Source organism: Pempheris klunzingeri, chromosome 7, assembly GCF_042242105.1.
Source record: "Pempheris klunzingeri isolate RE-2024b chromosome 7, fPemKlu1.hap1, whole genome shotgun sequence".
Lineage (NCBI taxonomy): Eukaryota > Metazoa > Chordata > Actinopteri > Acropomatiformes > Pempheridae > Pempheris > Pempheris klunzingeri.
This window is the reverse complement of record NC_092018.1, coordinates 6,149,658-6,167,402: the sequence shown is the minus strand read 5'-3', so window position 1 is coordinate 6,167,402 and position 17,745 is coordinate 6,149,658. Positions and strand designations below refer to the sequence as shown.

General features: G+C 40.4%; 1 protein-coding gene across 1 annotated transcript in view; it reads left to right on the top strand.

Moving 5' to 3' along the window:
- The window catches only part of bmpr1ba (bone morphogenetic protein receptor, type IBa), a 46,288-nt gene extending 28,632 nt beyond the window's left edge, over window positions 1-17,656 (top strand). The window contains exons 2-11 of the mRNA XM_070833470.1: window positions 10,134-10,296; window positions 10,608-10,707; window positions 11,026-11,128; window positions 12,028-12,124; window positions 12,581-12,719; window positions 12,994-13,186; window positions 14,532-14,829; window positions 15,046-15,221; window positions 15,372-15,502; window positions 15,579-17,656. Coding sequence (XP_070689571.1) covers window positions 10,151-10,296; window positions 10,608-10,707; window positions 11,026-11,128; window positions 12,028-12,124; window positions 12,581-12,719; window positions 12,994-13,186; window positions 14,532-14,829; window positions 15,046-15,221; window positions 15,372-15,502; window positions 15,579-15,704 — 1,509 coding nt within the window. The 5' untranslated portion in view covers window positions 10,134-10,150 and the 3' untranslated portion in view covers window positions 15,705-17,656. The remainder of the gene's footprint in view (window positions 1-10,133; window positions 10,297-10,607; window positions 10,708-11,025; window positions 11,129-12,027; window positions 12,125-12,580; window positions 12,720-12,993; window positions 13,187-14,531; window positions 14,830-15,045; window positions 15,222-15,371; window positions 15,503-15,578) is intronic.
- Window positions 17,657-17,745: the final 89 nt, after the last annotated feature.

Below are 17,745 nucleotides of genomic sequence, written 5' to 3'. Positions count from 1 at the left end.
CCACTAACCTACATTCATTCTGTGTGTCGAACGTCTCAAATTCATATTTTCTTCAATTATCTATCAGTTCCGCAGGACAATGATTGCATGTTTAAGTCATGGTGTGAATGTGCATGTGTGAGATTTTGCTAACTGACAAAGAGTGTTTTGATTGCCCCTAGTGAGGGCTAGATGTGTCCTGAAAGAGAAATAATAGTTTCTGGTATCTTATTACACACTCAGTTCAGTGGACCACTGCTTGATATGCATATTGTGTGTCTGAACTGCAGATTGACACTGCATTTTCATGAAATGAATCCACCGTTATTACACCGTTTATAGCAACATTAACACAGGTTTGGCGTCATGGCTCTTCTCTAGTGATACTGATGAAGCCCTTGGGAGAGCCGGGGATTCACAACATTTAACACACATTCTAAATTTGAATGACTCTAAATGCCAGCAGTATGCAAGGCTGTAGTTGGACTGAGTTGAAATCATTGGGAAGTAGGCAGCAGCGTTTAAGAAAAGATGCAGTGTAGAGCAGAGAGAATAACAACCAAATCCTTTAGTCACCTTGTTGCTGCAGTGAGAGCAAAAGCTAAGTCACAAGTCAGGAAATGCATGCATTTCAGTGTTTTTTAAGTGCTGAACACAATTCAGATTGGTTTGGAAAAGAGTGTCATTGTACAGTATTATGCCCATGAAAACTCATGCATGTCATGGCTAAATGTTCTAAGTCATTCGGTCTTACAGATGCTCCTCCACTTCTTAAAACGCTTCCTCTCTTCCAGATGGTGTAAAAAAATACTTTTGCGTTCTCTCGCAAAACTTTTTCATTTAGGGCATTGTGCTTCCAGGTCAGTTTGGCACCATGTAAATTTGGGTTGCCACCTGTCCCATATTGAAATAGTCTCGTTCTTTTGTGCACACCCTACTGTAATGCATACACTACCTTTTGGAATGACCTGCTGTCACACTGGGGCATCTGTCATCTGTCACACTGGGGCAAATCCCAATAGGTGGCTGCTTTGTTGGGGCAGTGGACTGTCAAAAAAACCCATCAAGTTTTTGCCAACAGTCTTTACCAGACCACTCTGTGTGCGTATCATTTAGAGTGGGCATGAGAGCATACTGCATGTGTGTTTGCTGCCTCACCGACCTGACTGGAACACCAAGCGCACATCCTCTTTCCTTACACAGTCTGTGTTCTCTGCATTTAGGGTACATCCACCTGTACCCATGAAGCTGTCCAGAGCAGTGCATTTAGTAGCCAATGAATCAATCAATCAGGACCAGGTCAGGCAAACATTGATTTAATGTCTTTATATTTGAGGCCAATCTCAAAAGCGCTCATTGTTGTGGTGTTTCTATGGTGTTTCTATTCTCAAGAAACCCATCCATTTTTCTCTCCCCCTTTTCTCCCCTATGTACACGTAGGGGCTCCATAGTAAAGTGATGGTTGAAAAAAAATGTTTTGAGGCCAACAGGGAAACAACTTTCAGCGGAAATCTTTAATAATAGCTTGTGTCAAGGTGCTCTGTAATTTACTGAGGTCAAAAACGGCTAAGACAAAATTCTTACATTTTCAAAATATCCCATCCTTTATCAGCTGTGTGATACCAAGTATCATTCTAGAAATTACCTCGAGTTCCAAAACAGCTTGACCTGGGTTGTTGGGTTACGGTGAACCATGTGAACAACTTCATCAAACTTAATCTGAGCATTCACTGTAAGCAAGCTGTTTGTGTGCATACCAAATGGACAAAGTTAAACTTGTGTGCTGAATATTTGGAGGCTGCAGTTTGCCCATTGAGCAACTCAGGCTTCTTACAAATGTCAGACTCATATTTGACCTTTTGAAAAAGAATTTCATTTCAGTTTGTTTTGCCTGAAGGACTAAATCTACATTGAGGTTTGTAACCTTTGCAACTTTTTGTTAGGATGACATAAAGTTATTCCTCTTCCTTCTCTCTCCTCTCCTACTGTTCGTGGAGCACCTTCTTATCTTTAATGCCTTTCTGTGTTGTGTGCTGCATAGTTTAAGTTTGTGTCACTTGGAGTATTTATTTAAGAAAACCATGTAGTTAATGCGTGTTTAAAGTGGGGCCATAAAATGAATGACCATATAACAGCAGTGTTAATTTGAGAAAGGAGAGAAGGTTTGATTAGATTGGAGACCTAAAACAAAAGTCCAGTTTAAGGATGTTATCTTGTAACTGTGCACTGTTATACATATTTTCTAGATTGTGCCTTTCCGTACATGTGCAAGAAAATGGAAAGACTGAGTTAGAAAGAGGAAAGGATGAAGCTGTGAGGTCAAGTAATTTTGAAAAGATCACTTCGTTTCTTACTGTTAGAAACAGTCTACAGAGACTCTTTGACATGACACACACACATGAACACACAAAAAAGGTGACATCATATGACTAGACGTCCACCCCCGTTTCTGGCAGCGAAGGATCGTGCCTCCTAAAAAGTATCTCCACTATGCTGTCATTCTCCGTTTCCTTAAACCACTTTTAGCTTGTCTGTGTGTTTTTAATTGCTCTGTTATAATGCACTCTGTGGGTGTGTGTGTGTGTGTGTGTGTGTGGAATCCTAAACTCTGTCTGTTATATTTGCCATGGCCAACTATCAACTTGGCGAATGTGTGGCTATTGTTTATCAGTTTATAGGCATGATTTTTGCATACCACCATGATGGAACAATGAGTCACATGATGATATCACAGGAATAGCATATCCAATATGGTAAAAATAGCTGCCAAGTTTGAATGGGCTGTGAGGGTGTGTGTATTGTAACCTAATGCTAGTTATTACTCTGTGTGATGGGTGTGCATCATAGTCCAAGTATGCTGTATTCTTTCACTGGATCACATACTCTCAGTTTAAAGTGTTTTGGAGAATATACATTTGCATTAGTAGCCACACGTTGAAGGCTGTGGATCTAATGAATGATTGCAGTTGGGATGTAAATGTTTGGGAACTGATGTAGAACGTGCTCATGTACATCTGCAAGGAGACTAAACAGGCTTTCATAGAATGAGAGAATGACTCTCCAAGAGACCATTGACATTTTCTGCCATACTAAAGAACCCACACTGGCCAGAAGTCAGAAATCAAAAACCACTTATTAACACCTGTCGGACATCTGTTTTGTTGACAGAGAAAGTAGGACTGATTACTTTCAAATCAGCCTGTTTCTGCAGGACAATTTCTACTAAATGTTTATATGTTATGTTATATTTCACCTTTGTAAAAGTAAATTGTAATGTGCTGGCCATAAAGAGAGCAGTTTGTGTTGCAATAGTGTTTTTAAAGACTACACTGATATATTGATATTGTGTCAGGTTGCGTTACTGTGTTTGCTGGTGCACACTGTAAAGCATTCCTTTGTGGCATCCACATCTGTCTGATGGTAGAAGGGAGCAGCTGCTTGGGTCTGTAGGAGATCACCATTGCTTACTGTAGCTTCATTTGTCTTCCACAAGAATTTTTTTTAAAAGAGATGTAGGAGGACATTCTCCATCTTCCTTGCATGTATTTTGAAATGCATCAACTCTGTTTAACTTAAAGATATTTGCTCCAAAGATCAAAAGTTTATCAGCCATCAATGCATCAATATACTGAATTGGATTCCAGTTTTGGGTGACAGTCCTGCTCATTGAACTGCAACATTACAATACAATAGTCATGGTATAGCAAAATTGTTTTGTTCAACTCTGTCTTCATAACAAATCAGTTTTGTGGTAACATGTAGTCAAATCTGGATAAAGTTTATGAGCAGATTTGAAGCAGTGCCATCAGAATTACTTAGAGTGCAAAGCCACAGCCCACTGATCCAGCCGGATGCCTGGTGTCTGTGAATTGATGTGAGCTGTTTTGTTATGAGTAGGAGCCCACAGATGGCCATGAGAAGGAGCAAAGGAGCTTTTGATGAAGAGACCAGCTGGTATCCTTTCTCTCTTTTCTTTGCTTTGCTCTCTCACACCTCCTTAAAGGACCGTTTCATCATTTCCTTGTATTCCGAAGGGAGCGCTGAGGGCCTTCTGGAATGAACTCAGAGTTCCGGAATCCTTGTGTACCTGTCACTCATCCCCTTGAAAGGGGATGCACACACACACACACACACACATATACGCAGACACACACACGCAGCCCAGTGGTCACAGTATAAAGCTGGCAGATGACAGCTGTATAACCAGACACTGGCACTGGCCCATTACTGCGTCATTCATCAGTGTGACATAATGAAGGAATGTTTGAAGAGCTGTTGATGATGATGATGATTGTGTGTCGGAGGACAGACGGGCTGAACGCAGCTCCAGCAGCCTCCCTTATCCCTGCTCTCACTTGTTTTATCGTTTGTTTTATATATGTTTTTAAGCCACATGATGTTGCTTTCAATTTGTGATTGGCTGATTGGTGAACGATTACCGTCCTGTTTGTTGGATTGGTAAAAAACCTTTTTCTAACATGTAAATCATCATATTTGTTTCTCCCAGGGCTGTTTGATTGATTGAATCATTAAAAAGTAGCTTCCTAAGATCATACGTGTCTACTTGGTTGAAGAATTTTGATCCAAAATTGATGGGAGTTTTACATGAGTGGATAAATAAAGAAGAGGTGCTAAAATGTTGGTGAAGAAAGACACAAGGTGGTGTTAATGGTCTGTCAGACAGTTTATGTGGAAAATAGTTTGAAGGCGTGATCATGCATAACTTCTGACTGCCTTCAATGCACCAATATATACAATAGAAACTATAAGAGTGTGTGTGTTTGTGCTAGAGTCTGTGAAGCTGAGCAACCAGTTTTTTTTACTTTGATACCACTGTCACTAAGCACAACCTCTTAACTAATAAGCACCATAAGCCCAACTTTGCATTTCAGTAAGACTTACTGTGTCTGTGCTCCATAGTTTGCAAAAAGATTTGCTCAATGGCCCATGTACCTCAACTTGTTGTCAAGTCAAATAAGCAGTTATATTGAGAAAATGTCAGAGAGAGCTTTGCCACAGGACTCGAAGGCTCAACAGCGTAGCCAAAACAGAAAAGGAGACAACCTCAACTCTCCAGATCACAAAAGTGGGGTTCATTAAGACATTCCTGCACATGTGGGATGGCTCGGCTCATCTCAACATTGACAGGAAGAAGAACATGGAGATAAGACCAGGCACTGAAAGTACATGAAGAGAGAGAGAGAGAGAAAGAGAGAGAGAAAGAGTGCAGGAGAAAAGAACCTTTCACCTTCGATGTTTCTTTCGCTGTACCGACGGCACTGTCAAACACCAGCAAGATGAACTACTACTTAGAGGGAAAACGGGGGCAGGAGGGGAGCAGTGTTGTCAAATGAGTGTGTCCTAAGTGTAAGGGGGAGGCGGGTAGTGTTTACATGAGCTCGGTGAAAAGGCTTTTCTGGTAGGCCTTGTTTGACATGGCCAGGATAACTAATGAATATGTTCTCTCTGTGTCTGTTTCCCCCTGTCTGTATGTCTGTCTATCTTCATTTAAATCTCTTATCTTCATCTTGATATCTCATGCACAATATCCCTCTCCTTCACTTCATTGCCCTTTGTCTGTCTATACTGTATATTTATATTGTGTTGTATTTTCTACCATATATTTGTGTCTTCTTTCTTTTTGTGCTCGAGTTTGCACAAAGCGGCATCTGTTGAAAGAGGCCTTTTAGCTTTCAGGGGTTTGTGGGGCCATGGTTGTTAATCGTATGTTTATAGTGGCCTCAATATCCTGCCATCAAGCCTCAAAAAAGCCTATGGGGGGACCTGAAAGCCCATACTGGTATCTGAAAGGCCATTTTAGTGAAAGAGCTTGAAACAATTATAGTGTCAGTTAAGTGCCTGGAAATTTTGCCAGTTTCAGAGCGCAAATCATTTGACTTGCAGCATGTTTTGACATCAGTGGTACTTAGAAAGGTTTGGACTGGAGCCCTATTGGTCAGTGCAGGTTTTTTCAGGGTTTGCACCTTAGCCAGGATCAGCAATATTTTCTTATACTGCATATTCACTCTCCTTTTCCTTTAACTGTGCTACCAACCCCCCCTCAATCCACCCAATTACAAATTATTATTGCCCCACTTCCCCGGCCAGGATCTATTGATTTTACACCTCTCAATGGAGGCAATCCTTTTTTTCTTGAGGATAAGATTTGACGAACATGTAGGGTCACAGTCATGTTGCTTTCTAAAACAGCAGATGGGACAAGCTCATAGAAAAACTGCCCATTATCTCAGCGCCAATCAAATATTCAGCAGTCTCTGTATTCGGAGTATTTAGTAGTCAGAGGTAGAAGACAAGGAAAACAAAAAAGAAGAGAATGAAGAACCACAATTTGTCAAGATGAAGTAGTATGATCCCGAATCACAATAACAGGATAGACAGAGAGATACAAAGTGGATTGATTACATGAAATGACTCACGCACATGCCTGACATTTCCATAGAGCCAGAACACAACTTCGATCCTTGAGGGATTACCAAAATAATGCCTTTCCTTTGATAGTATAGTATGAAATGTCAAAGGAATATGTGCTTCAGATGCCAGCTAATGAAGTATTTCAAGATTCTGGAAAATGTAAATAATGGTCACACTTGGTAATGTGACTGATGTGATCTAGCCAGGTTTTTAATAATGTGAAAGCATTTACAAAATCAGAGATACAGAAATGTTATGAAATATGGTAAACACTAGCTGGACAACAAAGACAAATTCTATAATCTACATTTTGTAACATGGAGTCCTGTTATATTTGCTAGTTTTAAATCACATAATGCCTTTAATGCATTAATGAATTAAACAACATTCTGCTGGGTTGAGGCTTTTCTTTTTGCCTCTCTCCTTGTATATCTCTGTCCCACTATCTTTCTCACATGCTTGCACCCACACAGAGCAGTAGCCAGGGATCCCAGGTGCAGGATGGATGTGAAAGGCTTTGTGTTTTGTCAACAGCACAGTAGCACCTCACATGACTATCCAGTGGACTCACATAGGGAGGACAGAGGAAATAAAGCAGAAGATGAGAAGAGGAAGAGGGCGGGGTACAAGAGCAGGGCTGTGTGGGAGACTGAAGATTAAATTGGAGGAGAAAAACAACACAAGAATTGTTCAAAAGTGCGAGGGGGGCGGCGTGTACAGGATAGAGGGAGAGAAGGACTCAAGAAAGAGATATGGGACAAAGAAGAAAGGGAGAGAGAGGTTGGCATCGGGTGAGACAAAGTGAGTGAGCATTAGGGAGCAGGATGGAGTAAGTGACGGGAGGGAGGTGGAGGGAGGGGGAGAGAGTGAGAGAAAGGGTGGAAAAGGCCAGTGGCCTCTGCTCTGTCCCCTCTGTGTGCTGCTAAACTGCCCACCAGTTCCCCGCAGCTCTGTCACTTCTCGTTTGTTAATCCCCTTTTCTTCTCCCCCTCCTACTCTTCCTCGCTCCCTTTCTCTCAAATTGGTCAATTGTTAATGTGACCCCTTTAAACCCCACCGTCCCTCTCTTGCAGCATTGTCAACACATCATCAGCGTGTACAAGAGAGACATTTTGGAAAGGGAAGTGCTTGGTGACAAATGACAATTTTCATCAAGCACTTTTCCAAAGTTATTCTTTTTTGACTGATTCCCTTGTGCAAATGAAAAAAAATTGAAGGAAACACATTATGATGAAGCTATGGGAGTGAATTCTGTTTTTTTTTTTTTTTAATGTTCCTATGAATGTGGGGAAGGACTTCTTTCCTTTAATGCTGCATAAACTTCCTTATTGATGAAAGGCCAATCAAAATGGCACTTTGTACTACCAATGACAGCTGTGTATTACAAAACCAATGGCAACCCACATCAGAGAGCTTCTTTACTGTCAGTGCATACTCACATTTATCACAGCCAACATGAATGAGATGAATGAGCACAGCTATCTCATTCATTTTCTCTCTGCTTGTAACACAAGGGAGAAAAATCAAAGCATTAGACTAGAATAGAATTTTCTTGCAGCCTTAGTCATTTAAGTTAACTACATTTAAATTGTAGTAACGTTTTGTGAATACAGATTTATGAGTATCAAACAATGCGAGTGCAGCGCTTTGACAACAGAGCACATAAAATACAAGTGACAGTAAAAAGTGACATTTTTAAAGCACGTCTGCATGTGCATACTTTTTTTTTCTAGCTAATGTGTGTAGTAGTGCATGCATGCGTGTGTGCGTTTCAGTCCATTGAGTAACGTTAACAGTTTGTCCCTAGAGGAAGTTCTTTGATGTTTTGTGATGAAAGAAAAGATACCACCCATTATCTGACGTTTGACTGACGGCACATAACCACCCTGAAAACATACAGCGCATTTTCAAGCTTCCATCTAATCCAATTTGTTTTTCTGACGTGAGGCTCTTTTGTAGATTAGCTTCCTATCCAATGAGCACACTAATAGTCGCCATTGCTATATGTGCAGTTAGACTGTGCGTGGCATTTGAACGTGTGCCTCGCCCCTCATCAGCCACACCACACTAGAGACACCGCTAAAACAAAGCTTATGTTAGCTATTGAAAATCAAACAGTTTCATCTTTGAATAATTATAGTCTAACTTGGGATATCAGACCAGCGTAGGACCTTGTATTCATTTCTTAGCACACAGCCCCTTCATATTCCAATAAAATCACTGCTCCGGATTAACACTGACTTAAAAAGTTGAAAGCTAACTTTAAAGCTGAAATTGAAACGCAAGTATTTCAAGTAATAAAACTCCTCAATAGAAATCCCCTACCTCTGAGCTTTGTTTCATAATATTACTATTATACAGCACACAAGCGCTTAGAGATTTAAGCTGTCACGTCAAAAGCGGTTGCTTTGATAGACCACATGAACTAAGGATTGAGAATAGAGTGTGAAAAGGCAGGAAGTTAAAAACACCAGAAAATACCAGAGTGTTAGTCGATTTGAAGGAGGTCACGCTGCCATACTGGGTGGCATTAAGTGTGTTAAGCTATTTCTAGCCCAGCTGTTAGGTGTCTAGATGGACCCTTTAATGTACATGAGCAGGTCACATATTGGCTTTTATGCTTCACATTTTTCCCGAAGACTATGTGCTGAAAACCTTCAATTCCTTTGTTGCTCTAGAGGACAAATCTAGCCTCATATCCCCCAGTATTTGGAGTTTCTCATTGCACAGCCAGCGTCGGGCATCACACATCTATTTCTGCAAGGGCAAGAGATTAAAAGTCTTTTTTTCTAAGCATGAAAAATGTACCGTAATTTCTGACTCACATACAGTCTGTATGTGTTCATTGATGTTCATTGATTCTCATTCTTTGCGAGAAGCATCTGCTTGGGGAAAAAACTGAACTTGAGGGTGAGGGTTTGAAATAAACTACTCGCAGATACAGAATGTGCTCCCCTACTCTTTTCAGAGGAAGGACTATCTCTGCTTGCAGCTGTTATGCATCTGGTCTCAATGACCATGCCGGAATGAATGAAAATCTTAAAAGCCGTGAAGTAAAGACACATCCGTGATCCTTTTTTCCCCCTCAAGTGACGAACAGGTGCCCTCTTGAAATAGGATCAGGTCTTAGGATCAGTATCAGTTGTAAGATTAAAAAAACATTTGCTGTGAGTGAACACATTTCACAGTATCAGGTGTTCTAGCTCAAAGTTATTTATTTATTCTTTTTTTGTTGTCGTCTTTATGTTGGATGTTCTTATTTCTCAGATTTTCTATTGTCCATTTTATATTCTATTCAATTGTATGTTTTGGCAGATTCGGTGTTTGTTTCGCTGTAGTAAGTTAGACTATGCTCATCTTTTTGAATATGTTGGAGCACGTTTCACTGAATATTAAATACATAATGTCTCCTTGTTCCTTCTGACATGAAAAGACTTTTTTTCTTAATTTTAGTACAACTTTTTTTTCCCACTGAGGGGTTTTATTATCTTTGAAGCTTACCAAGTCTGGCTGTTTGATATTCTGTATTCTAAACACCCTCTAGCAGCATGAGTCCATACATTTGGTGGCATTAATAATGCAATCCCTAACCCTGGCAGTGTTAGGGCTCTTTCCTCTGTGAAAATGTATTATCTATGATTCATGAATGTGATTTCAACTTGTTTTTTTGTCTCTCTCCCAACTAAATTTCTTGTGTTTTCTTGTTTTTGGCTTTTTTACAGGGAATATATTGGACAGTATGCTGTTAAGAGCATCCAATAAGGAGGCAGTGGAGAGTGGGAAGGAGACGAGTGGCAGCACAGCTCCTGCTTCATCCTCCCAAAGACTTCTGTGGTGTCACTGTTACCACCACTGCCCTGAAGATTCAACCAATAACACATGCAGGTACTGTGTGGAGTAGAGAAACAAACAAACAAAAAAACAGTAAATGTAACTCTTATGCATGTGTGTGCATTCAGCTGCACACACAGAAACACATGGACAGCTATACTTACACCATATTATATTATGGCCCACCATCTCAACTGCCCTGAAGTCTGAAGTAATAACAGCAATATAAGCTCAGCAGGGATTTAAACACAAACTGAACATGTACCAGTGATTATGCCTTCACAGACAGTGTGGATAGTGATTCATTTTCCATAACATTGTGCTTGTGGTTGCTTTACTTACTGTAGCTAAACCTTGTTTTCCAGGACGAATGGCTACTGTTTTACCATGGTGGAAGAGGAGGGAGGGGTACCAGTCCAGACGGCAGGTTGCCTGGGGCTGGTCGGTTCAGAATTTCAGTGTAGGGTAAGTAGATAACTGTAACCTTACGATAAATATAACTTCCCCCTTTGACAACTGTTTCCTTTGTATCTTCTACGTCACATCTTTGATTTTAGAAGTAATTACATAAGGTTAAGGGAATAAAGTAGAAAATTCTGACCTGATTATATACTGTATACACTATGTGTGAGCCTCTTTATATAACCTTTGTGTTACCAAATGAAATTTAAAGCTCCAGCTAATGATTATTTTCATTACTAGTTAATCCCTTGATAAGATGTTTTTTTGTGATTAACTGTATGAGAAAATGTAAAAAAAAACAAACACTTTCCTCTCTTCCAGGACACAGGGAACTCACGTCGAAGGAGATCACTAGAGTGCTGTACGGACCAGGATTACTGTAACAAAAACCTGCATCCTACACTGCCACCGCTCAAACCACCTCGTAAGTTTATCTCTCATCCTTCTACAACTCCTTCTTGCCCATGAAACACAAGAAAGATTTTTAAGAGGCACTTGTTCTCTAGTTGTCAGGTGACAGTGCGGCGGTGACAGTGATATAGACAAGGCCAAGAATTGTGACTGATGCTGTCACAGCACACAGGATTCAGAGATAGAGTTATCATGGCATTGTCAGAGAGTCAAAGACGGCTAAAGTGGGGGAGACGGTGGGAGTCACTGTCAAAGTGTCCTGGAGCTCGCCAAAGCTGCCGGGCGTCAAGAGAATACTGAGGTCTCTACTGTGTACAACACTATACCTCATGTGTGCGTGGGAGAGTCTTTTTGTGTATTTCAGAGACAGTAAGCCTAGATTCCCAGGGAAATCACAAGCCACAGCAGACACCGAGGGCAGAGTCATCAATCTGAAACCCTATCATAGGGGATCAGGAAGAGAATTCATCGACTAGGCTGAGGGCTTCCTCTCGCTGTTGACTGGGGCCTTGAGGGAAAAGAGTGTGTGCCAGAAGAAAATGAAAAATTGATGAGTGAAATATGATTTGTACTTGGTTTACTGTACGACGGTTCTTTCAAGTGACTTGTAAGGTTGACTGATTTCTTGGTATAGTTTCCTCTATTTCCTCCCACCTCATGTTTTTTTCTATTGGGATATCAGAGCTTTTATTTTATTCTTTTTTTTTAAGTTTCTTGACCAGAAAATGATTCATACATTTGTCACATTATTGCGGATCATTGACCAGAAGAGTGAAAGCAAGGAAAGACAAATGCAATTGATTTTCCGACATTGTTTCATGTCTCTTCATACCATTTTCCTGCCCCTCTCTTCTACTCCATCTCCCAACACCCCACCCGCTCTTCTTCACCTCTTTATCCTGCTCTTTCTAGTCTATGTAGATGGAAAGATCCACCACATGGCCTTGTTGATCTCAGTGATTGTGTGCAGCATCATACTGGCTGTCATTATTGTCTTCTGCTACTTCAGGTAAGATATACTTATGCTATATGATATATATATATATCTATATCTATATATATGATATATATATATATATATATATATATATATATATATATATATATATATATATATATATATATATATATATATATATATATATATATATATAAAAAATATATTATAGATAGATAGATATACCTATAGATATAGATATACATATATACACACATATATATGATATATATGTATATATATATATGTAAGTCGAATATCCCTAACTTTTTGTGAGTAGTGTATATACACACACATACTTACACTTCATGATATACTTACTTCAGGTAAGTATATCATCAAACACACAATTCCAGATTCATAATACACTTTTTTGATATCATAACACATTCCCTATTCCCGCTTTGTGTATGGCACTTTCTCTTTCTTCTCTTAAAGGATATATTGAGTAATTTAGTGTCTCTACAGGTATAAGCGCCAGGAGTCACGTCCTCGTTACAGTATTGGTCTGGAGCAGGAAGAGACCTACATTCCCCCTGGAGAATCTCTGAAGGACCTGATTGAGCAGTCACAAAGCTCTGGCTCAGGCTCAGGGCTCCCTCTATTGGTGAGATACCTGCATTGCAGCTAAACACCTGTTGGGGGGAAAAAAAAAATGCTCCATGGATCCCTAATAAGCACACAGGGATAATGGTGGTTGATTCGATACCTACCAGAAGACTGGAGTACTGTTTTTCTTGAGTGTTGAACTTGAAACAGTGTGCTAAGAAACAAATGCAAATTTGCTTGGGAGCATCTAAATCCACCGGAGGGTCACAAAACCATAATTTGTCATCTAAGATTAAACCTAAGCCAACCCTTTTCCATCTTTTGCTCCTCAGGTGCAGAGAACGATAGCCAAACAGATCCAGATGGTGAAGCAGATAGGCAAGGGGAGGTATGGAGAGGTGTGGATGGGCCGATGGAGAGGAGAGAAAGTGGCTGTTAAAGTTTTCTTCACCACTGAGGAGGCCAGTTGGTTCAGAGAGACTGAGATTTACCAGACTGTCCTCATGAGACATGAGAACATACTGGGTAAGACTTTGGTCGGTGACGAGCTTGTCTTTCATCACTGTCACTTCTTGAATTCTGCAAACTGATTTCTAGCCTCTGATTTAAGTTTCTGGTCTGTTTGCACGCCTGTGTCTATTTGACTGTCTCTCTAATTTTCCCTCGTCTGTAAAACCAGCCCAAATGTACTTTTTGTACTCTGTCGCAATAAGCAACACAACAAGCAACCGGGATTTGAGAGGACAGGTTAATTTTGGTTAATTTTAATTTTAGTTATCAACTAACTGATGATGAATTGGGTTTGGATGGATATATGACTGATGGTATATTGACAGGCGAATAATTTTAATGTCAGATGAAGTGTATGTGTATGTATAGAGAAAAACAAAACAAAACAAAACAGTTTTTTTGGTTTGTTACTATGCTGCACCACACTGCACTCTGTGCCAAAACAGATCAATTATAGCCAAGAGACCACACACCATAACAAATTATATAGTGGACAGCATCAGACTACAAACCAAAGCTTGCATAATTAAACACCACACGATGCATAGTAATTAAGTAGTGGAGCACTTGCTAGTAAACTAGAAGACAGACTAGAAGCTCCAGTGCGTAATCCTGCCTTCCACAGTCAATGCTACGTTTAGTTTTAAATTGAACACTAGAATCTGTAATCTTGATGTCATCAAATCATGCAATTGCTGTGAGTAACATGATTAACAAATAAGGTTAATAAATGCTACAGTAGAGCTTCCTAAAAAGAAAGTGTTTCAAGGCCAGTTAAAAACTGCTTGTAGCTGCTTTAACATTTAACTCTCAGTTTAATATGGATGCCTCTATATGACCTACATTAACAAACGAGACTATCAGCGAGGAGATGGATTATTTCTAATATGTTATTCTAAATGCTCATCCTGGGAAACACCACAGCTTTTGTCCACGGGGACCATCAAAATCAACACAAAACTTCAGTTCCTTGTAGTTGCTTTAAAGCGCAAAATGATTATTAGTTAGTTTCAAATATTATTTCCCCGAGCATGAAAACACTCACATCAAATGAAAAACAACTTTGGGTGATCAAAGGGTTTTAAAAAAAATATTAATCTGAAAAATGAACCTGGACTGCTTTACTTCTATAAATGAGCATCTTCTCAGAGAGGTCTAAAAGAACGTGTGGAGTTTGCTGTGAAGACAGACTTAGACTGTCTGCCTTATTTATTAGAGCTAAAGCTACAGTCAAATCCAAATCCAAATCCATTCAAATCCAGCCAGTGACATGGAGATTTACACGGGGTAAACTGGCTCCTTGACTTCACTGTAACTCCCTGCCTGTTAAACTCCCTCTCTTCTCCTTCTCCATTCACAGGGTTTATAGCTGCTGATATTAAAGGAACTGGCTCCTGGACGCAACTGTACCTAATCACCGACTACCATGAAAATGGTTCTCTGTATGACTACCTCAAATCAACCACTCTAGATAATAAAGCCATGCTGCGACTGGCCTACTCCTCTGTGTCGGGCCTTTGTCATCTCCACACTGAGATCTTCGGCACCCAGGGCAAACCTGCCATTGCCCACAGGGATCTGAAGAGTAAGAACATACTGGTGAAAAGAAATGGGACCTGCTGTATAGCTGACCTTGGACTGGCAGTCAAGTTTATCAGGTGAGTGTGTCAGGCACACATGCTGCCATCTCATGAAATATCTCACTTAAATTCTTGATTTGGATCAATTTTTTTTGCAGATTTTCGGCTCTGGTAGAGTGTCAGAAATGTTCATAGATTAAAGTATTTTGAACGTATATTATTTCAAAGGATTCAATGTGCGTAGCTTATTAATCTTTAATCTATAATTGCTCCTTTGATCTTTTAACTCTGCAGTGACACCAATGAGGTAGACATCCCTCCCAACACTAGAGTCGGGACAAAACGCTACATGCCTCCAGAGGTTCTGGACGAGACTCTGAACAGAAGTCATTTTCAGTCATACATCATGGCCGACATGTACAGCTTTGGGCTCATTCTCTGGGAGATCGCTCGCCGTTGTGTCTCAGGAGGTAAGCACAGTAAATATACTCTTCATGTATTCATTTTTATGATGGCTATGTATTATGGATTTTGAAATATTTTTGGGATCTAGTTTGACAGTCATTTGACGGACCAAAAAACACACAGAGTGGATTTCTTTTATGAATTATTTGTTGAAGGGATCCTTGAAGAGTACCAGTTGCCGTACCACGAGTTGGTACCTACAGACCCTTCATATGAAGACATGAGAGAAGTGGTCTGCATCAAGAGACTACGACCATCCTTTCCCAATCGATGGACCAGTGATGAGGTAAAATATGCTACATATACACAGACAAACGCACACAGCTTAATGACGTCCCTGACATAAAGCTCTGTCTCCTCAGTGTTTGAGACAGATGGGGAAGCTGATGACTGAATGCTGGGCCCACAACCCAGCCTCCCGCCTCACAGCCCTACGGGTCAAAAAGACACTTGCCAAGATGTCAGAATCACAGGACATCAAGCTGTGAGCGGTCATCGCCAGGTGTGTGTTTCCACACACAGAAAGGGCATTAACAATCACACTGGCTGTGGTCCAGGCCACACTCCTCTTTCCTTGGAAAAGGACGTGGGACGGGAAGCAAAATCACCACTTGGAGATTGAAGGATCACAAACTTTTGAGTCGAGATGCCCAGAACTCTGCAACCCCCCATTAAAAAAATGTATTACAGGACTACATGGTTAAGTAAAATTTCAATCGATCAAAAATAACCAGGCTCTGCGTGGCCTTGTTCTTCCCATCAGAAAAGATGAGATATTTTCATTTCAGACTAGTGTGAGGACTCTTAAAACCAAGTTCCCGTTCCTGTTCACATGCTCCAAAGGCCTCGGAGAAAGAGATTGAGTTTGACTTGGCACTGTAGCTGCAGAGATATGGAAACAAGCTACTGACCAGTGAGTGGAATACTATATCACTGCTTTCTGTGAAAGCTACCCTACCTGTAGATGAAGGTCTGACTGATAGAACGGAGAGGATATGCTTTAAGGCAATCTGTTATTGCAGCATGACACCTCCTTTCAAAACACTGTCACCCCACTACTGTCTTTATGTTATAATTGGATTGAACACATTTTCTCACTCTTAAATTGACTGCTTTTGGTTACAATCACTGGCACTATGTGGCAGAAAAGAAAAAAAAAAAGAAAAAAAGTGTATTTTGAGGCTTTCAAAGTTTTGTTTACGCTGGTAACATTTGTAGACACTGAAGAAAAGTTAAACCTGTATTTTTTGAGTTGTGATGCGATATAAAAGTTACAAAAGCATATTTTCCTTGTAAAACTCAAACTCTTTAAGACTATATGTGAAAAATAAAGTTTATATCTCCAAATAAATTCTGGATTGAGGCTCTGCATGCCTCTGTGTTTCCTTGCCCTCCAAAAAATAAAACCTGCTTGAGGAGACGGGGGCATTATGATAATGGAGCGATTGAAGCAGAACGGTGCCATCCGTAGGTGCTCCACAGCAAATACAGGAAGGGAAGTCCGCCAAGGCAATCAGAAACTGTTGTACACTAACTATAGAGGTGACTTCTTGCTTGATGATGTAGTGATCTATTATAAATGTGTGAAATTGTGCCTGTGTTAGTTTAGGGGTACCACAAGTCGTTTTGTCATGGGGGACTGCTGTCATTCAGTCACAGCCAATAAAATAGAGTGGCTCCCATACTTATACTGATGATGGATGTATGCGTTTTAGGCACTTGGACCAGAAGCTTTCACTTGAGATTAAGACAGTCAAACACACAATATTGCCGAAAACCCTACTGGTCATAGAAAACACCCCCAGCCATCCCCAGACTATCACACCACCAGACTGTGGACATCACAAGGTCACTCTCTCTGGAGCACCAGGCTGCCTCATACATGTAAATTAAAGTACACATTGAACCGTCTCACCATTATGAACCATTTGCGGCTGTCACTCTGAAATCAAATGACAGCTGAGTCATAAAAAAAAAATCATCTGGCTTCTGTCAGGCGAGTTTCTCCACTAATTCAAATTCTCACGTACTGACAGTCAAGTATTAGGAAGCTTTAACAGCCTTACTGCCTCAGTATGAAATGGTTTTCAAGGTAGATCTGGACACCTTTCATCATCACAGTGAGCAGACTGTTAGGTCTTCCGTAGTGGTCTGCCATCACAGCAGTGCCAGTTTCAGATTTCACTCAAATGGCACTAAAGCGTTCATTTTTAGCTTTTGCATTTGTGAAGTCCTTGATAAACTTTCCTTCAGGTCAGTTAGGTTTTTGTTTGGTCTCTGCCAACTAAAATTATGGGATCCTCTGTCACTGTTGAGGGAGGATTTGTTGTGTTTTAAATGCCCTTTCTTTCCTCCTGGGTGTTGTGCCTTATTTAATCTGTACCTACTGTAGTTGTCTGTGAGAGAAAGTGGTGTTTTTATTCAGTACAAAGGTTGATCATTCCCCAAATAAAGTGTTTCACTCATCCACATGGCTGATGCACAGTTTGTGGTGGCTGAATGAGGTGCACACTAACAAGTCACTTCGCA